At 40.7% G+C, this 20,889-nt stretch overlaps 1 protein-coding gene across 7 annotated transcripts in view; it reads right to left on the bottom strand.

The window, feature by feature from the left end:
- mical2a (microtubule associated monooxygenase, calponin and LIM domain containing 2a) overlaps positions 1–20,889 on the bottom strand; it is a 59,596-nt gene that overhangs the window by 31,334 nt on the left and 7,373 nt on the right. For all 7 annotated transcript variants that reach the window (XM_012916941.5, XM_012916943.5, XM_012916942.4 and 4 more), the window contains exons 2-12: positions 16,374–16,742; positions 10,197–10,404; positions 8,698–8,805; positions 7,470–7,571; positions 5,988–6,143; positions 4,311–4,411; positions 3,569–3,826; positions 2,762–2,877; positions 1,971–2,097; positions 1,789–1,879; positions 931–1,078 (exon numbers count right to left, since the gene is read on the bottom strand). In XM_012916941.5, coding sequence (XP_012772395.2) covers positions 931–1,078; positions 1,789–1,879; positions 1,971–2,097; positions 2,762–2,877; positions 3,569–3,826; positions 4,311–4,411; positions 5,988–6,143; positions 7,470–7,571; positions 8,698–8,805; positions 10,197–10,404; positions 16,374–16,634 — 1,676 coding nt within the window. In that variant the 5' untranslated portion in view covers positions 16,635–16,742. The remainder of the gene's footprint in view (positions 1–930; positions 1,079–1,788; positions 1,880–1,970; positions 2,098–2,761; positions 2,878–3,568; positions 3,827–4,310; positions 4,412–5,987; positions 6,144–7,469; positions 7,572–8,697; positions 8,806–10,196; positions 10,405–16,373; positions 16,743–20,889) is intronic.

Raw genomic sequence — 20,889 nt, 5'->3', positions numbered from 1 at the left:
GCCTCTAATGGGGGAAACGGCATCTTTATGTCGTCACCTAAGTGGACAGTGTGCAGACGACTTCAGAAGTAATGAAGTAATGTAAAGACAAGAGCGGTAACCTAGCAGCAGAGCACACAAACTCTGGCATTATTCGCTAAGTGCTCAGGCTCACTTTTTTCTGCCTTTCTCTTCTGTGAACCTGCTCTGTCTGCTGTCTGCTCTGCTGACAGTCATGCATATGGAAAAGAGGAAAGGGGAAAAATGCCAGTGGTTCCTGGAAACTTACAGGACCAGATGAAATTGTGGTGGCATGTGGCAAGGTATGAAGGCACTAATTAAGGGGTTAGAGGATAAAATTAGAGTTACTAAATCCATGCTGTGAGAAGCAGTCTGATCTGAAACGTGGCAAAGAATGAAAGTATGGCTTTTGTTCTTTGTTCTTGATTAGCTGTTTTTCTCCACAGCTCTGAATCAATAGAGAGAAAAACTTGGGGTTTTTTTAGAATTAAATACAAGTCAATAGTAATTCTGTTGGACACACATTGCTATGGGTACTGGAGCAGCTAGTATTTATTTAATTTGGCTTGACATGTATGAAATTTACACAGCTGCACACTCCTGTGAGCACCCAGCTAGTTCGGGGACAGCTGTGCATGAAGTATTTTTTACCCATCTATCAGCACAAGTTTTAAGGAGGTAGAGAGCAGATCAGATAAACACACATATAGATCAGTGCCCTTCATTGCATACCAAGCATATTTAGCATTCCATTTTAAGATGTGAATTTCCTCACAACTAGTTGTTTTTGAAGAGCTCATGGAGTTCATCTTCTCAGGAAAACAGATAACGCTCATGTGAATACATGCATGCTACGACTATGTTAACGCAACTGGTTTGGGATCAGTTTGTGGCTCTGCAGGTTGATATTATCTGACAGTTGATACGTACATCAGCTGAGGCTTGAATCTGTGGATGAGGGCACAGAGGGCGATACCATTTTTCCAAGAAGACGCCAGGTCTGTGATTATCACATTCCTGTAGCCCTCCGTCTGCTTCTGGCACCAAGTGAGAAGCCTCGCTGGTCTGACCTCTGAGTCTGCCACAGAAGCACAAAAAAGACGATTTTTTAAAATGATCAAATTCTTAAAAAGCAGTGAAAAGAAGGCAGGCTGTGTTAGAAGAAAGTTTCGGTGGTTATGATGTCAGATATGATGTCACGACGACAAACCAACAAATAGTGTGCTGTTACATAAAGTGGCAAGAAGATGTTTAGAGTGGGTGCTGGGGTTTGTACACAAACCTGTAGAAACAAGTACGTGCTTGCTCATAAGAGCGAAGGACTGACTAAAGTGGCTTTACTCAAACACACAGAGTAGCGCGAGAATAATCAGACTAAACAGAATATAACAGAATTCTGGCACCAATGTTTACTTTTCGCTTCGGGTTTCAAAATTTTGTCATTGATTTTTTTTTTAAATGTTTAAACGCAGGGTTGTTTTATGGACGTGACACTGAGTTTTGTTGATATTGGAGAGGGATGTATGTGTGTTTGACTGTTTCTTTCATAGTTTCCTCTCTTCAATGAACCCACATGTAAAAACAAACCTCATATCGTGACTTATTCCCTAAACTGAAGTTAATTCTGGCGACTTACTACTTCTGTTAGAAGGGAAGGAACTGAATGGGGGAGATTTAGGCTACAATGATTGCATTAGGAGCCTTTGAAAGGAGAAGAAACCCTATTAGTTATAGTATTAGTGAATAACCGTAGATGACTCAGTGGCATTCAATTCCTTTAACCCTTACCACGTCTGGAGAGATTGACAGGCCGTCGTATGGTAGCGGCACGCTCGAGAGAGCAGGGGTTAAGCTGTCCGCTAATGTACAAATGACGCACCTGAAACAGAAAGGCAAAGAAAAAGCTGTTGGAACTGAGATATTAGTATTAGTATTTAAATGATCCATTGACAGATTTGCTGACATCTCACCTGGTGAGGCCTGATGCAGGTAGAGTTGAGGTTGGGGTATCGAGTTGCTGGGTCTAGGGTGTACTGCTCAAAGTTTTTGGCAATGTTTTCAGGGGTTGTCTGTGGTAGTAGTCGGTAAATGCTCTCCCTGTACCAAGACAAGAGGCATTACTGCATCACTTTAATGCCAGTGTGTCAAACCTAAGGCCCGGGGGCAAGGATCAGTCCCCTTCAAGAAGGCCAACGGGACAGTTTTGGAAAATGTGAAGGAGGATATAAACTTTTAACTGTATTTTCATAGTTTTATAGCTTTTCCTGCTGATAAAGACCGAAGTAAGTAAGTAATAGATAAACATTTAAATAACAACATTTTTCACTTGGTTCAAAAATAATTAACAGAAATATTCCATTTTATAATTACAGGAAACTCAACACAATGAGCTAGCAGTTTTTTTCTGTAATGTTACACACAAATGAATAAATAAATAAATGAATAAATAAATAACAATAATGCATATTATTATTAAGCCCAAAGCATTTCTTTATCATGTAGAAAAACTGACATGTACTGCTAAAGTTGCACTTCTTATATTAAAATATTAAATTAATTAAGTTAAATTAAATGTGTAGTTAAATGTCTTTACACTGAGAGAAAGGTGAGTTTCACTGCTCCGGCCCACTAAAGATCAAAGTGGGCTGTTCGTGGCCCACAACGTAAAATGAGTTTGACATGCTGATTATGTGAACAATGTGTTTGAGTAGCACAGATTTATAGGAGGCGCTCACTAATGCCCAACATAAAGTGTGGGTACCTCTCTGCCAGCACTTCGAGGACCGGCTGACCCTGCGCCCAGCTCTTTACCATCCAGGCCGTGTCGAAGGCAGCCAGGAAGCCTCTGGCGCAGCCTGTTCCCATTGGCCAGAAGGGCTACACAGCAACACACAACAAGTTTGCCAGTTATTGTTAGAGGCATCGTGCCGTGGCTTTTAGTCTGTTTGACATACTTCTTCTCTTGGTCATCGGGGGATATACAAAAAAAGGAGACAAGCTTTTTGGATTCCAGGTCATAGAAGTTGAAATAATGGAAAAATAAAGTCATGCTTAAGCAAACTGCAAACATGAAGTGTTAGGGGGTGATTATGTTTTCTGAGTGCAGATTTCCTTTTACAGAGAGACTGCTTACACAATAAAAAATAAAAGTGATGGGAAACCAAAGAAATGAGAAAAATGTGGCTCCATTAGAGAAAAGTTTGGTCTTGTCTGGAATTTGGGATGTCTTTAGTATTTCTGTTGTTGTTATGTTTTACCCTGTCATGTCACATACCAAAGCATTGACTATCCAAGTTTGAATATCTTACACACTTTCCTAAAAAAGCTCAGGTTGCCCATGTCTCTAAATAGATTCCTGAAATGTCCCTGTGTGCTTCTGGACCACCACCATTGTCTCAGAGCACAAAAATTCTGCTCCCTTAGTGATTCCAGACAACATCACCATCAAGTTTGAGACAGAGCAAACTGTAAACGACCGCTTTCTACCGGTCTTCTGCCCACAGCAATTGGATAGAGGAATTTAAATATCCATGCCATGAATGCCGGATTCTGCTACTTGCTGTCTTACCTCAAGCAGACTGTCGCCAACCAGTGCTACCAGCAACTGGTGTCCAAATCTCTCCCTGACCAGAGCAGCGTTCTCAGAGGCGTACATGTTAGTGAAGTCAAACATTGCTACATCTGGCTGCCCGCAATGGTTCATGGCAAAGTCCAGTGTGGGAAGTTGGTAGTTTGTGCCAAAGTCAGCAGCCTCTCGGGCGTAGCACAAAAGAGCTTCCTGGTTGACGTTTTCACCACTCAGCAGCATCTCTGTGTCTGAGTAATCCTGTCGGACCGAAGCAGTCAGAACAACCACAATGAATTTGTGTGCAAAAGCGAAACAAAAGCTCTCTGTTTATGAAAGAAATCAACGGAAGACAGTGAATAAAGAAAAGTAAGTAAGAAAAACTGATGAGCACAGATTTATAAATGATAAAATCAAATCGTTCTGAATCGAAATCTCTGAAGCATCAAGTTCTGCCAACATCTGTCTGCATCTGTTAGCGGTTATGGTTCTCCTGAAGCCAGTGCTTAGGGCTAAACAAATTACAATACAATGAATTTAACACATGACCGACACAGTCTTAGAAATAAACAAAAGATTTGACGATTTCAAATTTAATTCTTGGAATAAGAAACCTGAACTGTAAATTGTCTGTAATATTCTTTATTTTTAAAATATAAGATAAATAACAATAATAAATAAAAAAAAACCAGACAGCATGAAATAAGATTACAGCAGATCTGTGGAGCTAGTGTATTTTGCTCACGTTGATGACGACTCCCTTGTCCAGCAGGCTTTGTTTCTTGGCAGTCATGACAAAGTAATGTGTGTTGTCCTTGTAGTACACAATGTTCTCCAGATCAATACCTGTGACAAATGACAAGTTTGCGTTACGGCTACAATTCATAAAAATCACCAACAAGCTTTTTCCACAGAGATGAAAGCTTGAACTCGCTTTTGTATGCTGAAAGGGGTTTAAATAAATGGTTTCTTCACACATCAGTGTCTCTTTCTGATGAACAGACTTCTTATTTTTTATTGCTGGAGGCTCAGAATGATCCCAGTGAAAATAATGAAAACAGTCGCTGCACAACATTCTTGATATTTCTTCAGGTATTGAGAACACTGTGCAAAATATCCCTGAAACTTTTAGTGAATTTGAAGATTTTAGATCTGATTTTTGCTGCATTTGGTCTGTAGTGACTTAGTGGTCTCACAGAGAAGTTTAATCTAAACAGCTTGGTTTTCATCTAACAGATAATTGTGGCTGATCCTGTTGGATCCATTATTATGTGTGATATTTAAGACTCATCCACTGTTGAAAAAAAATTGAAATGCAAAAATTGGATGATGTAACATGCATTTTCTTTAATTGCATGTGTTTCATCAAATATTTAACATGCTTTTAAAGTGTCAAACTGTAGCAGTTTGACAACCACCGTTCTCCTGCCAAATCCAGAATCATCCATCTGATTACCAGACAGAGAAGTGGGATTTGCAGCTCCAGAGAACACGTCTCCACTGCTGTCCAGTGGCAGCAGGCTTTACACCACAGCAACCGCCACTCTGCATTGTGTTTGGTAACGTAAGGCTTGGATGCAGCTGCTCAGCCATGAAAACCCATTCCATGAAGCTCTGTAGGCACTGTTCTAGAGGTAATCTGAAGCCCACATGAAGTTTGTAGGTCTGCAGAAAGTCGGTAACCTCTGTTGACCCTACTCTGTGAGTTCATAACTGATTTGCTGTCGTTCTCAATCACTTCCACTTTGTTACAATACCACTAACAGTTGACTTATATTTAGTAACGAATTCCTCACTAAATTCACTGAATTCACGGAGCTGCAGGTGTAGGTGCTTGATTTTATCCACCTGTGACCATGGAAGTGATCGGAACAGCTGAATTCAATGATTTGGATGTGTGAGTGAAAACTATAACAACATAGTGTAACACCCAGTTTGTAATCTTACTATAATACACTAAATCTCCTTCTGTCTGTTTGCTTGCCCACAGACTCCTCCTACACTATCAGGAGTCGAGCAACCAAAATTGGCACACAGGTACATCTTAGGCGCCTGAGGGCTTTTCTCTATGTCACATATCATGATGTCATCATGTTGCCTAGCAACCATCTACCAACAAAATGACTCATTTGTTGTGTTAATGCACCTATAACACCTTGTGAAAGCATAACATTGTTTTTATTTCACAATCGTAACATCACAAAATCAACACAAAAATTTCAATATGGATGATATGACATCTTTACGTTACCTAGCAACTACCCACCAAGGGGATAAAAATCATATACCAAACAACAATAAAGCATTGGTGATACTGGACTCAAGACAATTCAGCATGAGATACTGACTAACTAGGCATTTATTCAAATTTAAGCCTCTGAAATTGCCAGGTTTAATGAGTCTATTTGCACTCCCTTCCCACCTGTCTCTTCTTTGAGGTCAAGAAAGAACTTCTGGTTGAAGATGAAAGCCACTCCACTGATCTCTTCTACTTTGGCCTCTGCGGTGGTGTTCCTGTTGATGAAGTTGGCTGTGATGGCGATTGCCAGTTTACCCCTGAACTCCTTCCTTTTGAAACCTGGGAGAATGGAAAAAATAAAGACGGAAGAGAGAAAGAAATGGGGATGTTAATCTTCACAAGCAAACAAAGGCCTATCATCCTTTCCAGAGGAAATCTAGCAGTAAACCACAACTGCAAGGAAGTCATTTTAGGATAAGAGGCAGCTTGCCAAGGTGATTCTTTTTAGCGACAAGGAAACAAAAAGCTATGTGTTGTAAAAAGCCCGAAGAAGTAAACTGCCAAACGTATCATCAAATTAGCCTTCAGAACCAAAAGTATGTGGCATTCTTTCATTTTATTAACAATGTATTCAAGGTGTAAGAATTCAAGTTCAAAAATAGTTTTAAAAGTATCTTTGTGGAATCTAATTAAATCTTTTAAATACAAAAGTAGCAGAATAGCTCTGCTGATGACTGCCAATGTCAGATCTTTTGAACAGAAATGGACACAGGAAACAAAAAAAATAAAAACATCATGCATTCTTCAGTCCCATAACCAAAATAACTCAAATTAAGGTTCAACATTTTACTGGCAAATCAAACTATTTTCTTTTCCAACCTGTAAATGAAAGACTCCCAACTATGAGTGTGTGAAGGCTACGAGGAAGGGGGGAAATCAAGTGGTTCCATATAACAAAGTGATGTGTGCAATAGTGACGGTACAGAAGTGATGCTCTGAGCATGTGCTGCAGCCTCTCCGCACTGTCACTGTTAAATGTCATCCGTCACTTCACTGCTCGTTTCCAAAACCAGCAACAACAAACGGAGAGCATTTTGCTCTATGTTACCGTAGCTAAGACACAAAAGCAAGCTCACTGCAGGGAAAAATTATTTCCCCCAGGAGTCTTCATAATTGGGGAATGAGCTAAACGTTTTGTTCTGCCCCAGAATGCCCTTTTTAGGAATAAGCATTTGTTGCGATTTGGTCGTTAGATGACAGCATTTTTAAAAGAGAGGAGACGGATGGAGATGGGATGATGGAACCGATCCAGGGGGAAAGCATCAGCTGCTGCGCTGAGCCCCAGCTCTGCTCTATTTATGTACAGAGCTTTGGCTGTTTTGTGTGCAGCCGGTCCCACTGGGAGAGATCAATGGCTCCGTGCAAGTGCAAGTTTGCAAAAGGTGGGTTTCATTTATAGCATTGTAATAACGTGCCTCAAGTTTATTTAAAGTGAGAGCCCAGAAAAAGTCTGGAGGAATGTAAGGGCTGTAAAGTGCACAATAGGTCTGCTATTAAACTATTTTTGAGCAATTTCTTAGTCGCAACAGGTTCATCAGGTCTAAAAGTACAGTACATCCTTGAGGCATCTATACTCTTCATCACTTTTGTTTGCCGTCTTCTCACCTTCCAGGGTATTTCTGCGTCCGTCAGCTCCCACCACCACATCAAACTCAAAGTTAGCCACGGGGTGATCAGCAGGTTGGATTGCAGCCCTCCACCCAACCCCTGAAAGACAGAGTAAAACTGAGAGGGCCGAAAAGCCACATAATATAAATCCTAGGACAACAGCCTTTCATTCCTATTTGAATATTCCACCACAGAACAATAACACATGCCATGGGGAATGTTACATGATAAGAACACCTTTTCTTCCTGGATCACTCCGCCGCCTGCCATGCTTGTGCAACTCTAAAGTCATCAGCATAGAGTGAACAAAAGGAGAAATAGAGCTTTATGATGAGCAGGAAAGTAAGAGACTCAAAGCATAAGGTCAACTGCATCTGGCCTGCAGACCATCAGCATAATTAAAGTCTGAAGTACTCTTTCAACTTTATTATGACCCATTTTAAGCGTGCAAGTGGGAGCTACAGAAGTGTGAGACCAGCACAGGAACAGCTTGGCAAGTTGTGCAATATCATCATGTGGAAAATGCATTCCATGATGTCAAAGGCACGGCTAAGTCCGTCGCAGCAGAGCACAGAACACAAGTTTGTGTCTAAATTTAGGCCAGGCTCTTCTTGTTATCACTGCATTGATATTACAGCTGGAGGAACAGCACAATAGCATGTTCGCTATTTTCTTCTTCAGAGCTTATAGGGAAATGCAGGATGTGAGGGTCAAGTAGTCATTTACGAAGCAGCGCTCAGTTAATGCCATTAAGTTGGGGAAAAAAAAGGAAAGTGACACTTTTATTCTCACTGCTTTCTAATACATGAAGTCCTCCTGTATCAGATATGCATTTGAGCAAAATAACCGTTGCTGACCTCATCCAAATATGATAGCAAAGTACTTCAATGCCAATGTTTATCTCGTGTTTACCGGTGGCTGTCAAGGAAATTAAATACTGCAGGATGAAAAGTCTTTCGCTGTCTAACCAGCCTTGAATATGAGCCGAAGCTGCAGAGCAGGAGGATTACTACAAATCCTCCAGGAAGCTCCACAGTATAGATCTCTAAAGAAACGTCTTCATTGAGCTTAACACATTGTTAAAAATCTCAACTTCATCTTATTAAAACACCAAGCTGTACAATTTCAGCCTTTTAAATCTCCCCAAATCTTGCGGCTAATAAACAAACTGTCAGCGAGTGAAGACAAACTCGCTGTTAATCTGTTGTTTGGACATGAAACCGACCTTCATTTTCCTGAGGTTCCAACAGGTTGACAAACTCCACATTGATGTGAAACTCCACGGCAACAATCAGGGCAACCTTCAGCAGGATCAACTGCAGTTGCTGAATGCCTGCAAGACAGATTCAGATTAATGTTTGGACACAGATGTAAGCCTGCCAGTTTTTACACCATCTTGAGAGGAAACAGCTCATTGTTTGAAAATTTGAAAGCTTTATACAAAAGGAACGTTGAGATCATGGATTGCTTCTTTTGTACAAATGAGTTTTATACAAATGATTAAAATTAAAGATGCACCGACTGACTGACCAGCGGCCACCGGCCACCGGCCAATCAGACTCACGTGTCCCTTTTATGCATGCACAACACACATGCAGTGGTGAGGAAAACACCCAAAGTAAACTGCGAGGTGACCACAGACTCTTACAGACTCTTGAATCACCCTCTCCCGGCTGAACACGGACATTTTAAAAAAAGAGAACAAAGGGAAAGCTCAGAGCAAGCCACGAGCTAGCAGCCTCGGTATGAACAAAGAACCAAAGCAGTTATGAGGAAGATTTATGGAGACAAGTGAAACTAGAAACTAATATAATTACCCAACATTAGTTTTATTACATAAATCTGCTGCACCTGCTTTTATTCAGTAAGGTAAAATATATTAGCTAAAGGTGGGTGTACAGCAGCTAATTTTCAGTTAATTATCCGTATATATAAAAAATTTATTTAACTGAACTAAATTGAGTTGAAAAACCTAAACCCTGAAGCACAAAAGGTTATTTTTTTGTCCTTTTTTTCCCCAAATACTGCAGTTTCTGTGCTTATCTTTCTAGAAAATGAACAGACTGTTACTGCTGCTTTCAGTACAACTGAATGAGCTGAATCAAAACATTTAGTGCCCAGTGGACAGAAAAGGTAAAAAAGATGAGCCCTCAACGACACACATTTAAAAAGGTTCTATCTGTCCAACAGGTCTTTTTTGTCACTTTGTTTTTATTTGTTTTGCCAAACTTATCAGAGATGCAGGCTTTTAAACTGAGCTCAGGTAACAACCCAGGTGGTTCCTCTACTTTATAGTCCAAATGATGCAATTTCCATGTTTTCCAAAAAGAATTGTAAATTTTGATTCATCTGACAACAGATCAGTTTTTTAGTCCTTAAATGAGCTTTGGCTCAGAGAAGCCTGTCTGGATCATGTTCACACGGCTTCTTCTTTGCATGATTCCTGAAAGTGTTCCTGAACCCATGCAGTGATTTCCATGACAGAATCCTGCCTGTTTTCTAATGCGCTGCCACCTGAGGACCTGAAGATCACAGGCATACTAGTTTTCACAGGCATCCAGTACCCTTGTGCACAGAAATTTCTCCAGACTCTTGGTAATATTATGTATGTACAGCACCTTAATGTCAAATTTTTTGCAGCATAAAGCACTTTAAGGTTGGAGTTAATAATTTGTGACAACAGGTCAAAGAAAAGCAAAGGCCGGTGTAGTTTCAGATACTCACTGATGTGGTCGATGGCTCCGGCACAGAATTTTCCATAGAACTTTTTGGCCCCCAGTCCCCGCAGGTCATGAATGGTATAGGGCCAAAGATGGAGCACGTTGTTCCTGGAAAAAGAGTCCCTCTTTTCAATCACCACCACTTTAGCACCCAGTAGGGCAAGTTCAATGGCAGTCCGCAGGCCGCAGGGACCTCCTCCGATGATGAGGCACTAAATAAGAGGGAATGACAAATTGACCTCATTAGCAACACAAAGAACCAAGCAAAAATCTCAGTCTTTGTACAATATTAATAGCAGAAGGCTGAGAGTTTTCCTGCAGAGTCCCAGATGAAAAATAGTTCACAGCCAACTTGTTTATAACATGCCTAGAAGCATTATGACATCTGCATAGATCACGATAGAGAGTACCATTTCACTGCACCACTGGACCATTTAGAGGCTGAGTGTCTTACTTAAAGACCCTAAAGGAAGACTGGCATTGACTCAGAGAATTATTGTGTCTTAGGATAACTTCCCCAGACCACCCGGTGTGCGTGAGGATTGTTAATAAAACACATTAAACGTGAGAGAGACAGATTACGGGTGCCCAAAGTGGTGCATTTGTCAGGAACTTCCCAAAAATGGATATTTGCGAACAACTTCCACCCACCTAAACCAACCTTTGCATATCTATCTCGTTATTCACGCACCAGCCTCTCCCAAAAATGCATGAAGTCAGTTCACTGAGGCTACTGCGTGTGTCTGAGAATGTGCGGTTTAAACATGACATCATTCCTTGAGTGATAGATGAAAGAAGTGACGCATGTGTGCTGGCAAACTCTCCTTTCCTTATGAGCACATTAAGAGGCTTTACAGAGAACTGTGCAGAGAGAAGATGTGTCTCAATTCTTTTGAGATTTAATCCAGAGGCAAGCTCCGACTCCTGCTGGGTGCAACAAGGCGGACTGTCTCCTGTCTCAATAGCCTCACCACATTTTAAATGCTGAAAATATCTTTTCTTTCACTTTTCTTGGAAGGTTTGCCACTTATCCAACACAAAGATCTATAGCAGCTCACTCCCTGCCATCCTGAGTCTCCAACAACTACACGACCAGAAAGAGTGAGGAGGGTTAATATGTATCAGCTCTGTGAGACAATCCGACATCATGACCTAATCGACTTCTTTCCCTGCGCCAAAAACAAGCAGCTGGGTTTTCATCACTCAGCACTGTCTCTCGCATTGAGCAGCTGAGCACCAGGTGTGATGAAGAACACAATGTTGAACCATGAGTTGCCCGAGGTTATAAAAATGAGGTATTCTCAGGTGTGGAGCACAAACAGGTGGTGGAAGCATTGCCTGGACAAGCCTACTGGCAAGGTTTGTTTTCCTCAACAAAGAGGAAGTTAAGCGAACCAGCTATTTTCACAGCCAGACCGAAATCGAGGATGCTAAAAAAAAAAAAAAGTAAAAATTAAAATAAAAAAACCAAAAAAACACCCACGATGTCGCAGCAGAGCAGCGCTAAATCGGTTTGTTCAGATGTGTCGTCACAGTGTGTCCAATTTTCCTAAACTCACATCACCGCTTTGATCTCTCCAGCAATAATTAGCAAAGATGTCCCCTTTGTTTGACCACTTTTCCATTCGCTCATATATTTTTCCAGATATGAGGTTTTTCCTGAGGGCCAGCTCCACATCTGCCGAGTCAGGACAAACGCTTCCTTTCAGCTGCCCACCTGTGACCTCATTCTCATCCCAGCCCTGACATCTGTCTCCTGCCTTATCACCGAGCCCAGTTAGTCTGGTGATAAACTCACAGTTTGGTGTGAACGCACAGCATAGCCAAGAGGCCTCTGCTCTGTCATCGGGAGAGAATCAGGAGGTTATTTATTCATCTTCACATTATATTGTCAACTCATTTTTATAGGATCAAAACAGTAGAAAATAGCAATCAGAGCAAAAGTTAGTGTTTTCATTTTGTGCATTTTGCAAAACTCAATTCACGTCATCATCATATTTAACCTCCAGAGACTTGACCTCTCATTAGGTATTTTTTTCATTTCTATCTGCGATTGTTTGGAACTGATAAGTAAAAACTAAGAATTTCTTTTATACACAAAGTATTATGTCCTCATATGGGGACAATAGGCTTATTTTACAGCATAACACAATAAAGTCACTATTGTTTACAAAGCCTCAAACACTTTATTGAGCAGTACAAAAGATGAGGTGCCAAAAAGGCTAATCTTGATATATGAGGATACAGGACTCAGGAGGTTAAGGAAACAGAGCAAACATTTACATTTCTAAGATAAAGCAACTTCCAGCTGCTCCATCACTCACAGTGGCTCACCACAACAGATAGTGACAAATGTTTGACTTGACAGATTTTTTTTTTCTTTTTAATGCAACCCCAAAGGGATCTGTGTCTCCTCCTGGGGATCTTTCACTCCTTAGGCAAATCTGTAACCCACTACACTACGGAGCCACCAGCATTTTGAGACATCTGCATCATCAGTGCAAGTTCTTTTCCCCAAACCCTTGAAAATTGCACAATACATTTTAACTAATAATTCTTGAGCTATAAGTTGCAAAAAAACAAAAACAAAAGCCAAATATATAAAAAATTATAGAAACGAAAACTCAAAAATAAAACTGATTTTTTTTATTTGTCAGTTAAAACGGGAAAAAACATAATTTTTTGGCAATTATCTCATAGTTTAGTTTTTATAGGGTTAAAACCAGCCACACAATTTTTGCATATTGAAATGAATGATCTCTTAAGGTAAACCCACACAAACAAACCCTGGACCGTTACGCTGCATTACCGCTCTTACTGGTAAGGCTGTTTGGTCTGACCACAACATGCCAAAAGATTTACAGTTGCTCCTTTTATTAGGGGAAAAGCAGATTAGCGACAGTCACCTGAAGATAATACAGGCACGCGTTGGAGTTTTGGACCTCTAGCAGCATTTTAGATTTTGTGACTTTTTAGTGTCACAGTCACAGAGGAATTTTGTATTGCTGTTGTCCATCTGACCATCCCTTTATTGGGAGCATGATTTCTAACAAACAAGATTGAAGGCTTTTGTTTGTTTATTTTAAATGTGGCACAAACATTTACTTAGACTCGAGCATTAACTAATTTGATTTTGTTGGTCAAAATTTATGGTCAATTTGACCTCTCAAAGTGCAATAATTCCCATGCTCATGACAAAATACCACACTAATGCATACAGGTAATAACATAAAACAAGGAAGCATAAAGGGAGATGATTATAAAGTGCAATTTGACTGTTTGAAGCAGACATACAAAAGGGAGGCGGTGACTCTGGTTTTGTTTATTTTCCTGCGTGCGCTCACAGACAATGCAAAACTCATGTAAAAGAAACATGTAAAGGTTTCCAGGTGATTTCTCTGATGTGCAGGTGATGCTAATGCGCTGGCAGAGTCATGCAGGCTCATGTATACGCACAATGCAGTTTGGAACGTAAAACTGGAACTGAAGAGAAGCTACAAGAAAAACTCCTATATGTGTTTAAATCAGGTGTAATTATAAAAAAAGATCTGTGAGGTGCACTGAAAATGTCTTTGTCTATATTAGGGTGTCAAACTTGAGGCCCGGGGGCCCGAATTGGCCTGCCGAAGACTACAATCTGGCCCACTGGACAGCATTGGAAAATGTGAAGAAGGGCATGAATTTTGGACTTTTAACAGTATTTTCATAAGTTGTACAGCTTTTCCTGCTGATAACAACCTCCTGCACAGCCATTCATACTGCACCAAAGTAGTTAAGTAACAGATAAACAATTGCTTTGGTCTACAACTACATTGATTCGACAGTTTAAAATACGATGAGCTACCAGAACTTCTTACCCTTTAAGTCAGGCTGACATATTTCATTTACCACAGCTGGATTTCTTTAGCATGTAGATAAACTGAGTCATAAAGTTGAAACTGCACTTCTTTTTCTTATATTGAGATATCACAAGGATTAAATGTGTACTTAAATTTCTTGACAATGACAGAAAATGGAGTTTTGCTGATCTGGCCAACTTAAGATCACAGTGAGCCATATGCAGCCCACGATGTAAAATGACTTTGACATCACTCGTCTTTTTTATGAAAAGATTCATTCTGTTGTAGGCAGTAAAACTTCACGAAAAAGACACAAGCTACAGCCACATGTCACCTCAGCCAGCTGTGTCCGGTAATAAAACCCAGATGACATTACATCCTTTTAAAAAAAGTTACTGCTACAGCAGCAATAAGAAGACGAAGAGGTGCTGAGTGATATCACATCTGTCAGTGTTAAAGAGCTGCGCTGTCATAAAAATGACTCGTTACCTCGCGGTTCTCAGAGGAGACGCTTTTAATCACGTAACGGCAGACCGCCTGGCCATGAGTAATTAAAACATTGTGCAAGTGTACCTGGCTCATTAAATCTCTGGCATTTGCACAATCACAAATTCACTACGCACCACTCACTGGCTAAGCGTCTACATTTTATAACACAACTCTGTGGATTGTCAGAATTAACAGCTTTGGCTCAGAAGTTTAAGGGTCACACTTTCTTCAAAAAATATTTTTTCCTTCTTATTACCTGTTTGGGCGCCGGCTTAAATCAGGCAGAACGAGTAAAACCGGGCTCACATTTTAAAAACACATTTTCAATAATAACGCGGGCCTGGCTCCAACCCTTTGAGACGAGCCCAATTTTAGTAACGCTGGGGCCAAATAATCACAGTTGCTGACTGATGCTGTCTGCTTCTCTGGGCAATAAAACAGGCTCTCTCAATCTGAGCGCTGCTGATGGCTGCAAGGTAATCACACTCCTCTGGGTTTTTCTACTTTCCGTCATCACCTTTACTGCCCCCACGCCCGCATACACAGGATACTGTACACACACCCTTTTTTATGGCTCTTTTGTCCCTTTTGCAAGTTGTTTTTCATCATGCACTTCAAGACTACCCCCTGAATAGCGCTCTTATTGCACATTTAATCTGCTGTCTGAATAGGACTGAATCTTTACACGACAGTCAAAAAAAAGCAACACACAGCTGTCTTCTTGGTTTCCCCCTTGTCTTTAATAGTAATAAAATGCAAATGCATGCAATTTATATTTTTTTCTGCTGGCTGATCTGTCTTTGTGAAAATTTCAGGATGTATTTATTCCAGTTTTGTCATATAACACCTGTCTGCAGCAGAAAACATTTCCTGCCCCGTCTGTTGAGAGCTGTTAAAGGAGTGAAAGAGTAACTGTCTGGGCAAGTAGAGGTTAAAATAAAGACTACTTGAGCTATGGCACTCTGTAGAGCACTTTAGCAGGGTCTCAGTGAGACTGCCCCTGAACTGAGGTACAATTAAAAAGGAGTCATGTGAGACGAAACCATAAAGATACTTCCTAAATCATAAAACATCAACTTTAATGATGCATGAACCAAGCTTTGTGATCATTTTTAGACTTTCAGGCCAATCAACACATTGTTAGCTTTCTGCGCATACCGAGAATAAACTGAAAGATACATGCTTGAGATAGAAACCCCATCAGACTAAACATTTTCCCAGCTTTACTGTTTTTAACCACTTTTAACTTTTAACTAGCTTTATTTCAGCCACTAAACTCAAAAGTGAAGCTTAGAGTCAAAATATGAGAGCTGGCTGCTGAAAGGTTTTGTCAAGCAAATGAAAAACGGTGTGAAAAAGATGACGTCTATCGTTGTTTCTTCTATAAAAAACCCCAACAAAACAGCTGCTGTCATGCAGTAGACTCTGCAGTCTGGGGTAAAGGATCCTCGAAACCACTAACAAGGAGACTTTTTAAAAATAGCAACATGGCCGCAGAAACAACACATCAACAGAACTGTCCTAAACCAGATTAGAAACGCCTCTTGTCCTTCTGAAGCTAGAGAATACATTGTTTTTAACTGATTTTTCTGGTTTTAAATAGATGTGATAGAGACAAGAACAGGAAATTTGGGGGAAAAGACCAGGGGAATGAACTGCAGCATAGGCGGGGCCCTCTGGGAATGTTATGAACACTAATCGCTCAGCCATCAGGTCACTCCAGGAAATAATCAAAGAATTTATGGGGCTGTGGAGAGCAGTTGATAAATATAAACAGAATATATCATGTCAACACCTCATATGACTTTTTTGCAGTATGTACAGTAGATGCACAAAGATGTAATCAAACCAACCTTAGTGCCCGCACAGGCTTGGCCTTTTCTGTACTCCTTATGGGACATCCTCTTGTCGAGCTTACTCCAAAGCGCTTTTGCTTTCCAGGAAGTAACCTTTGCCTTCAGACTGTTGTAGAAGGTGCTGTGCTCTGCGGGGTCGAGGTTCTGGCATCTGCAGAGGACGTTAAAGGCCTGAAGGGCTCCTTTGCAGGTCGAGGCCTGGATGAAGTTCTCAAACAGCTTCCCTACATTGTCCCTCTCCTCCTCTGTCTCTCCCATCTTCCCAGCTGCAGTAGATGGTCTGGTGTACGGAGGCGCCTGCTTAGTTCAGCGGTCTCTGCCAGATGTGGCTACACCCTCAGCTTGGCCCGCACCATCATGCCCCGTCTGAGGAGGCAAGACACATAAGAGCCTGACGTCATCTTATGGCAAAGAGTCTCTCATAGGTTGCTTTAGGCAAATGACGTTTTTCCCTATTCTGTTATTAGAATGACTAAACTAAGCATTTTCCTTATGTTACATCGAGCTCTTTTAAGGGTTTGTAAACTAAAACGCTGAAGTATTTTAAGGTAGGTTGACAACACAGCTGGATTCTATCTACTGCATGACTCCGGCTTACCATAACGAATTGCTTTAAATTACAGGACAGTCAGTGCCACTCCACACTAAGTCTACAGGCATTTTGAAACACAGTAAGCTTACACCCACATCAACAAGATAAAATTTCAAGCACACAGGAGGATTTGAGACAAACACTAGAGAGAAAACCGAGCACAGAAGTAGAATGAGCCAGTCTGTCAACATCGGGCAGCTGTTGGAGCATATTTACTACTCGTGCTTTATAGAGGCATAACCATGGGAGCCTGTAAATTGAGGTCTCTGTGGTTTTGTGTAGTACGTCCTGGTACAACAAAGAGTCAAACTTTTCAGCAGCTTCAAGTGTGTTTGACAGCTTTGCAATAAAGAAAAGTTTCAATTTTACACAAGAACATCGGCATGAAAATAATGTAACATGCAACTAAAACTGTAGCATGTTTTTGACTGGGATTCATTTTGATACAAGAAAAAAGAAAACATTTCCATCATAGCCAGTTTTAAATTGAGTAACTAGCATTTATATATCAAACACCAATGAAGCCCATCATGGGCTCCATTCCCTAAAATAATAACACAATAAAGTGAAGGTGCAGCGATTTGTTAAAACATGTCAACATAAATGTAGCATATCAGGTGCGAAACGGAGTTTAAAGAATTGTAACAATCTGGATTATTTGGTGTGACTATCTTTAGATGGCTGCCGTTCCCTAAGACTGGTTCTGCCAGAGTCTTCTTCCTTGTTACTCATGGTTGTTGGGGGCATCTCTGCAGTGTTGTAGGGTCTAAACCTTACATTATGAAGCACCTTGAGCCAACTGTTGTTGCGATTTGGCATTATATATTTGTTCTGTCTGATGATCCCACACTGCTTCAGTAATGTTGGGGTCCGGGTTGTGGGGAGGCCAATCCATGACTGATAGAAAAACACACAATGGAACACTATTTGGGTTTGCCTTTACTGTATTGGCACTGTTTTTGGGATCCACCTTTGCCAATCAGTTACTTTCCCAATGTTACTGCATGGTGGATCAACATCTGATGGTGTGTTCGTAATTCCATCAATTTTGACAAGATTCCCATCACCACTGGCTGAAATCCAGCCACAAACATGACAGAGCATCCATCAGGTGTTACAGATGGCTGTGAACACTCACTGTTGGACCTCTTGCCTGACCTCCCATCTGATCAGACTTTTTCCCTATTTCTTTAGGGCATGACTTTCAAATACAGTTCATCTGCTGTGGATAGTTTTTAGGCCTGTCACTTCTTCTTTTATCCTCCATTTTTCCAGTTTCCTCGAAAACTATGAAAGCCTGGAGAACTATTGTTCAAAGCTGCTTAAAAAATAATAAAACAAAGTCTGGTTCCTTGGAAACAAATTATAGAGAAATGAGGGCGGCTCAAGACTTTTGCATATCACTTTATTTATCTTGCGGTATTTTTCGCTCCACTAAAAAACCAGACAGTGTTTTTGGAAGGAAGAAAGAGGTCCTTGAAATTCACTGTAAGGAAACGTTAGACTAACATAGGCTGATAGATGTGATTAGGTATGCACGCTTTATAGCCCACCTTGTACTCAGATATTTGTATTCATTATGCGCCTGCGTGTGAAAGCGATTGTTAATAACACATGCTCGTGTCATCGCAGAGCTGAACTGACAGAACAAAAAAAACCTTCACTTCTCTCTTTCTTCCAAACAACCATCAAGCATTTTGAAAACCACGCCACAAAAGTCTGTGCCAGGGGTTCAACATCAAAGCGAAATGTGAAAAATGTCTGCATTAAGCATGTGTGGGCTAACTTGGGTGGAGACCACAGCTTCCGTGAGTTTTGGGCGAAGTCTGCCTTTGGTATTTTAATGTCTAATGGAGGGACATAGGCATGGTTTGAAAAGAGGTCAGTCTACAAGTGCAAGACTTGGCCAGAGCTAAAGAATAACACAGTCTTACTATCAAATCCACGGGCCCACGGGCCTACATGAGCGCGACTGTCGTAGGGAGCTTAAGTCAGAAACGAAATTAAAAGAATAAATAAAAAACAACAACAAGCAACCAGTGAAATTTACTCACATTCAACGACCATTGAACCCTGGGTCAGGACAGTTTGGATTGTGTTTTGAATGTGGTGAGATTTTGAATGTTGCTACCACAGCAACAACAGTGTCCCCAGGCTAAAATTAACATATTCATTTGCAAAAGATCCTGTTTGGCCCTGTGTTTGCATCCTGTTTTGCTGCTCCTGTCGGTGTGGCTTTACACTTTAGAAACCGGCTGGGAAAGGGAACATTGTCAAACCAATTGAAAAGACGTATACCATTGTGTGTGCTTCAAAAAGCTCCTGTCCTGTCAGTAAATCTCATAGACCTCTGAGGCCTTCACAGCAAACATCCAGCCTCACTCAGTGAGCTGGCATTCCTTTGCCACGTGGCTAGAAGAGCCCTGAACTGCTCCATCAGCATGAGTTCAACACTCACACTGCTAGCCCTCTGGCTTCACCAGCCACAACTCGCAGGACCACCTCCACAGATTTTTGGGAAATCTACTCTTAATTGTCAACAACTGACAAGCAAGAACTACGATGAGCGTGATTAATGATACACAAGCTTTAATCCTACATGCATGGCAGGAAACTGTGATTGGAATATTGTTGTATATTCATGGGGTTTTTTAAGCTTTTGTAATGTCTTCCATTGCCTGTATTTAGTCATTTTCTTTGACATTTGCATTATAATAATCTTTTGGGCTGCTAAGTTATACCACAAAATGAACAAAAGAAATTTCCATTGTCATCACTATTGTCTGTTGCTGTATTTTCTCTATGCAATGACATCATTTTACTCTAAACTTTGGTGAGTGTTCAATAAGCTCTCATGGACGGCTCAGTCAAAGAGATGTTTACTGCATTTATGTATTCACATTACAGTCTAAGCAAAGTGGTAAAACAGGCACCCTTATTGGAAACATCTGCTATAGGAGCCTGCGAGGACTATTGAAAAGGTACCACTTACTGTCTTCAGAGCCAAGTCGATGCTCAACACTCTAACTGCACTGTCTCTGGCAGAGTCCTATGACTTCACCATCCCTGCCTGACAGAATGGAAAGTCACTTGTGGGCCGACACAGTGAATCCGCAAAGCAGCTGTAAAAAATATAACTAATGACAGATGAAGCAGGCTGAACGCACATGCACACACGCCATACACGTCTTATGTCTAACCATATAATGCTTAATAGGATTGGAGATTTTGATTGCATGTAGGTTTAAGTTTCCTGTGTGTTTAGAAAGGAGTATAATTAAGTGAAACTACCTTAGTCCTGAGAAGATCAAGGGAAGTGATTAATTGTAAAAAGGCTGGTTTTTATATAGAAATAGCTTTGGTTTGTTTGTTTTAATTATCAATCCAGGAAGTACTAATATCTGATAAATTTTCAGTGATGTCACAGTACTTTGTGCAATCATTTTGTTGTAAAAAAAAAAAGAAAGAAAAGAAACAAAACTCCTGAACAACAAATGCTTGTTTGGAACAGTGGCCAAGAGAAAGGCTCTTTTCCTCTTAAAAAAGAACTTGTAAGCACAGCTTAGGTTTGCAAAGTCGCATCTGAACAAACCACAAGACTTCTGGATGAATCTCCTTTGGTGAGACAAGACCAAAGTGAAGATGTTTGACCATAATTCCCAGCACCACATCTGGGAAAAACCAAACACAGCATATCAGCACAAACACCTCATACCAACTGTCAGCCAAAGTGGTGGAGGGGTGATGATTTAGGCTTTTTTTGTTTTGTTTTTTTGCAGCCACAGGACCTTAGAGTTATTGAGCCCACCCTGACCTCCTCTATATAACAACTTGTTCGAGAATCAAATGTAAGACTAACAGTAAGCTTGGCCTAAACTAGGTCATGCAAGAGGACAATGATCCCAAGCACACGGCTCTCAT

This window comes from Maylandia zebra, linkage group LG1 (assembly GCF_041146795.1).
Source record: "Maylandia zebra isolate NMK-2024a linkage group LG1, Mzebra_GT3a, whole genome shotgun sequence".
Classification (NCBI taxonomy): domain Eukaryota; kingdom Metazoa; phylum Chordata; class Actinopteri; order Cichliformes; family Cichlidae; genus Maylandia; species Maylandia zebra.
The sequence above is the reverse complement of the archived record's forward strand: the minus strand, read 5'-3'. Positions and strand labels throughout refer to the sequence as shown.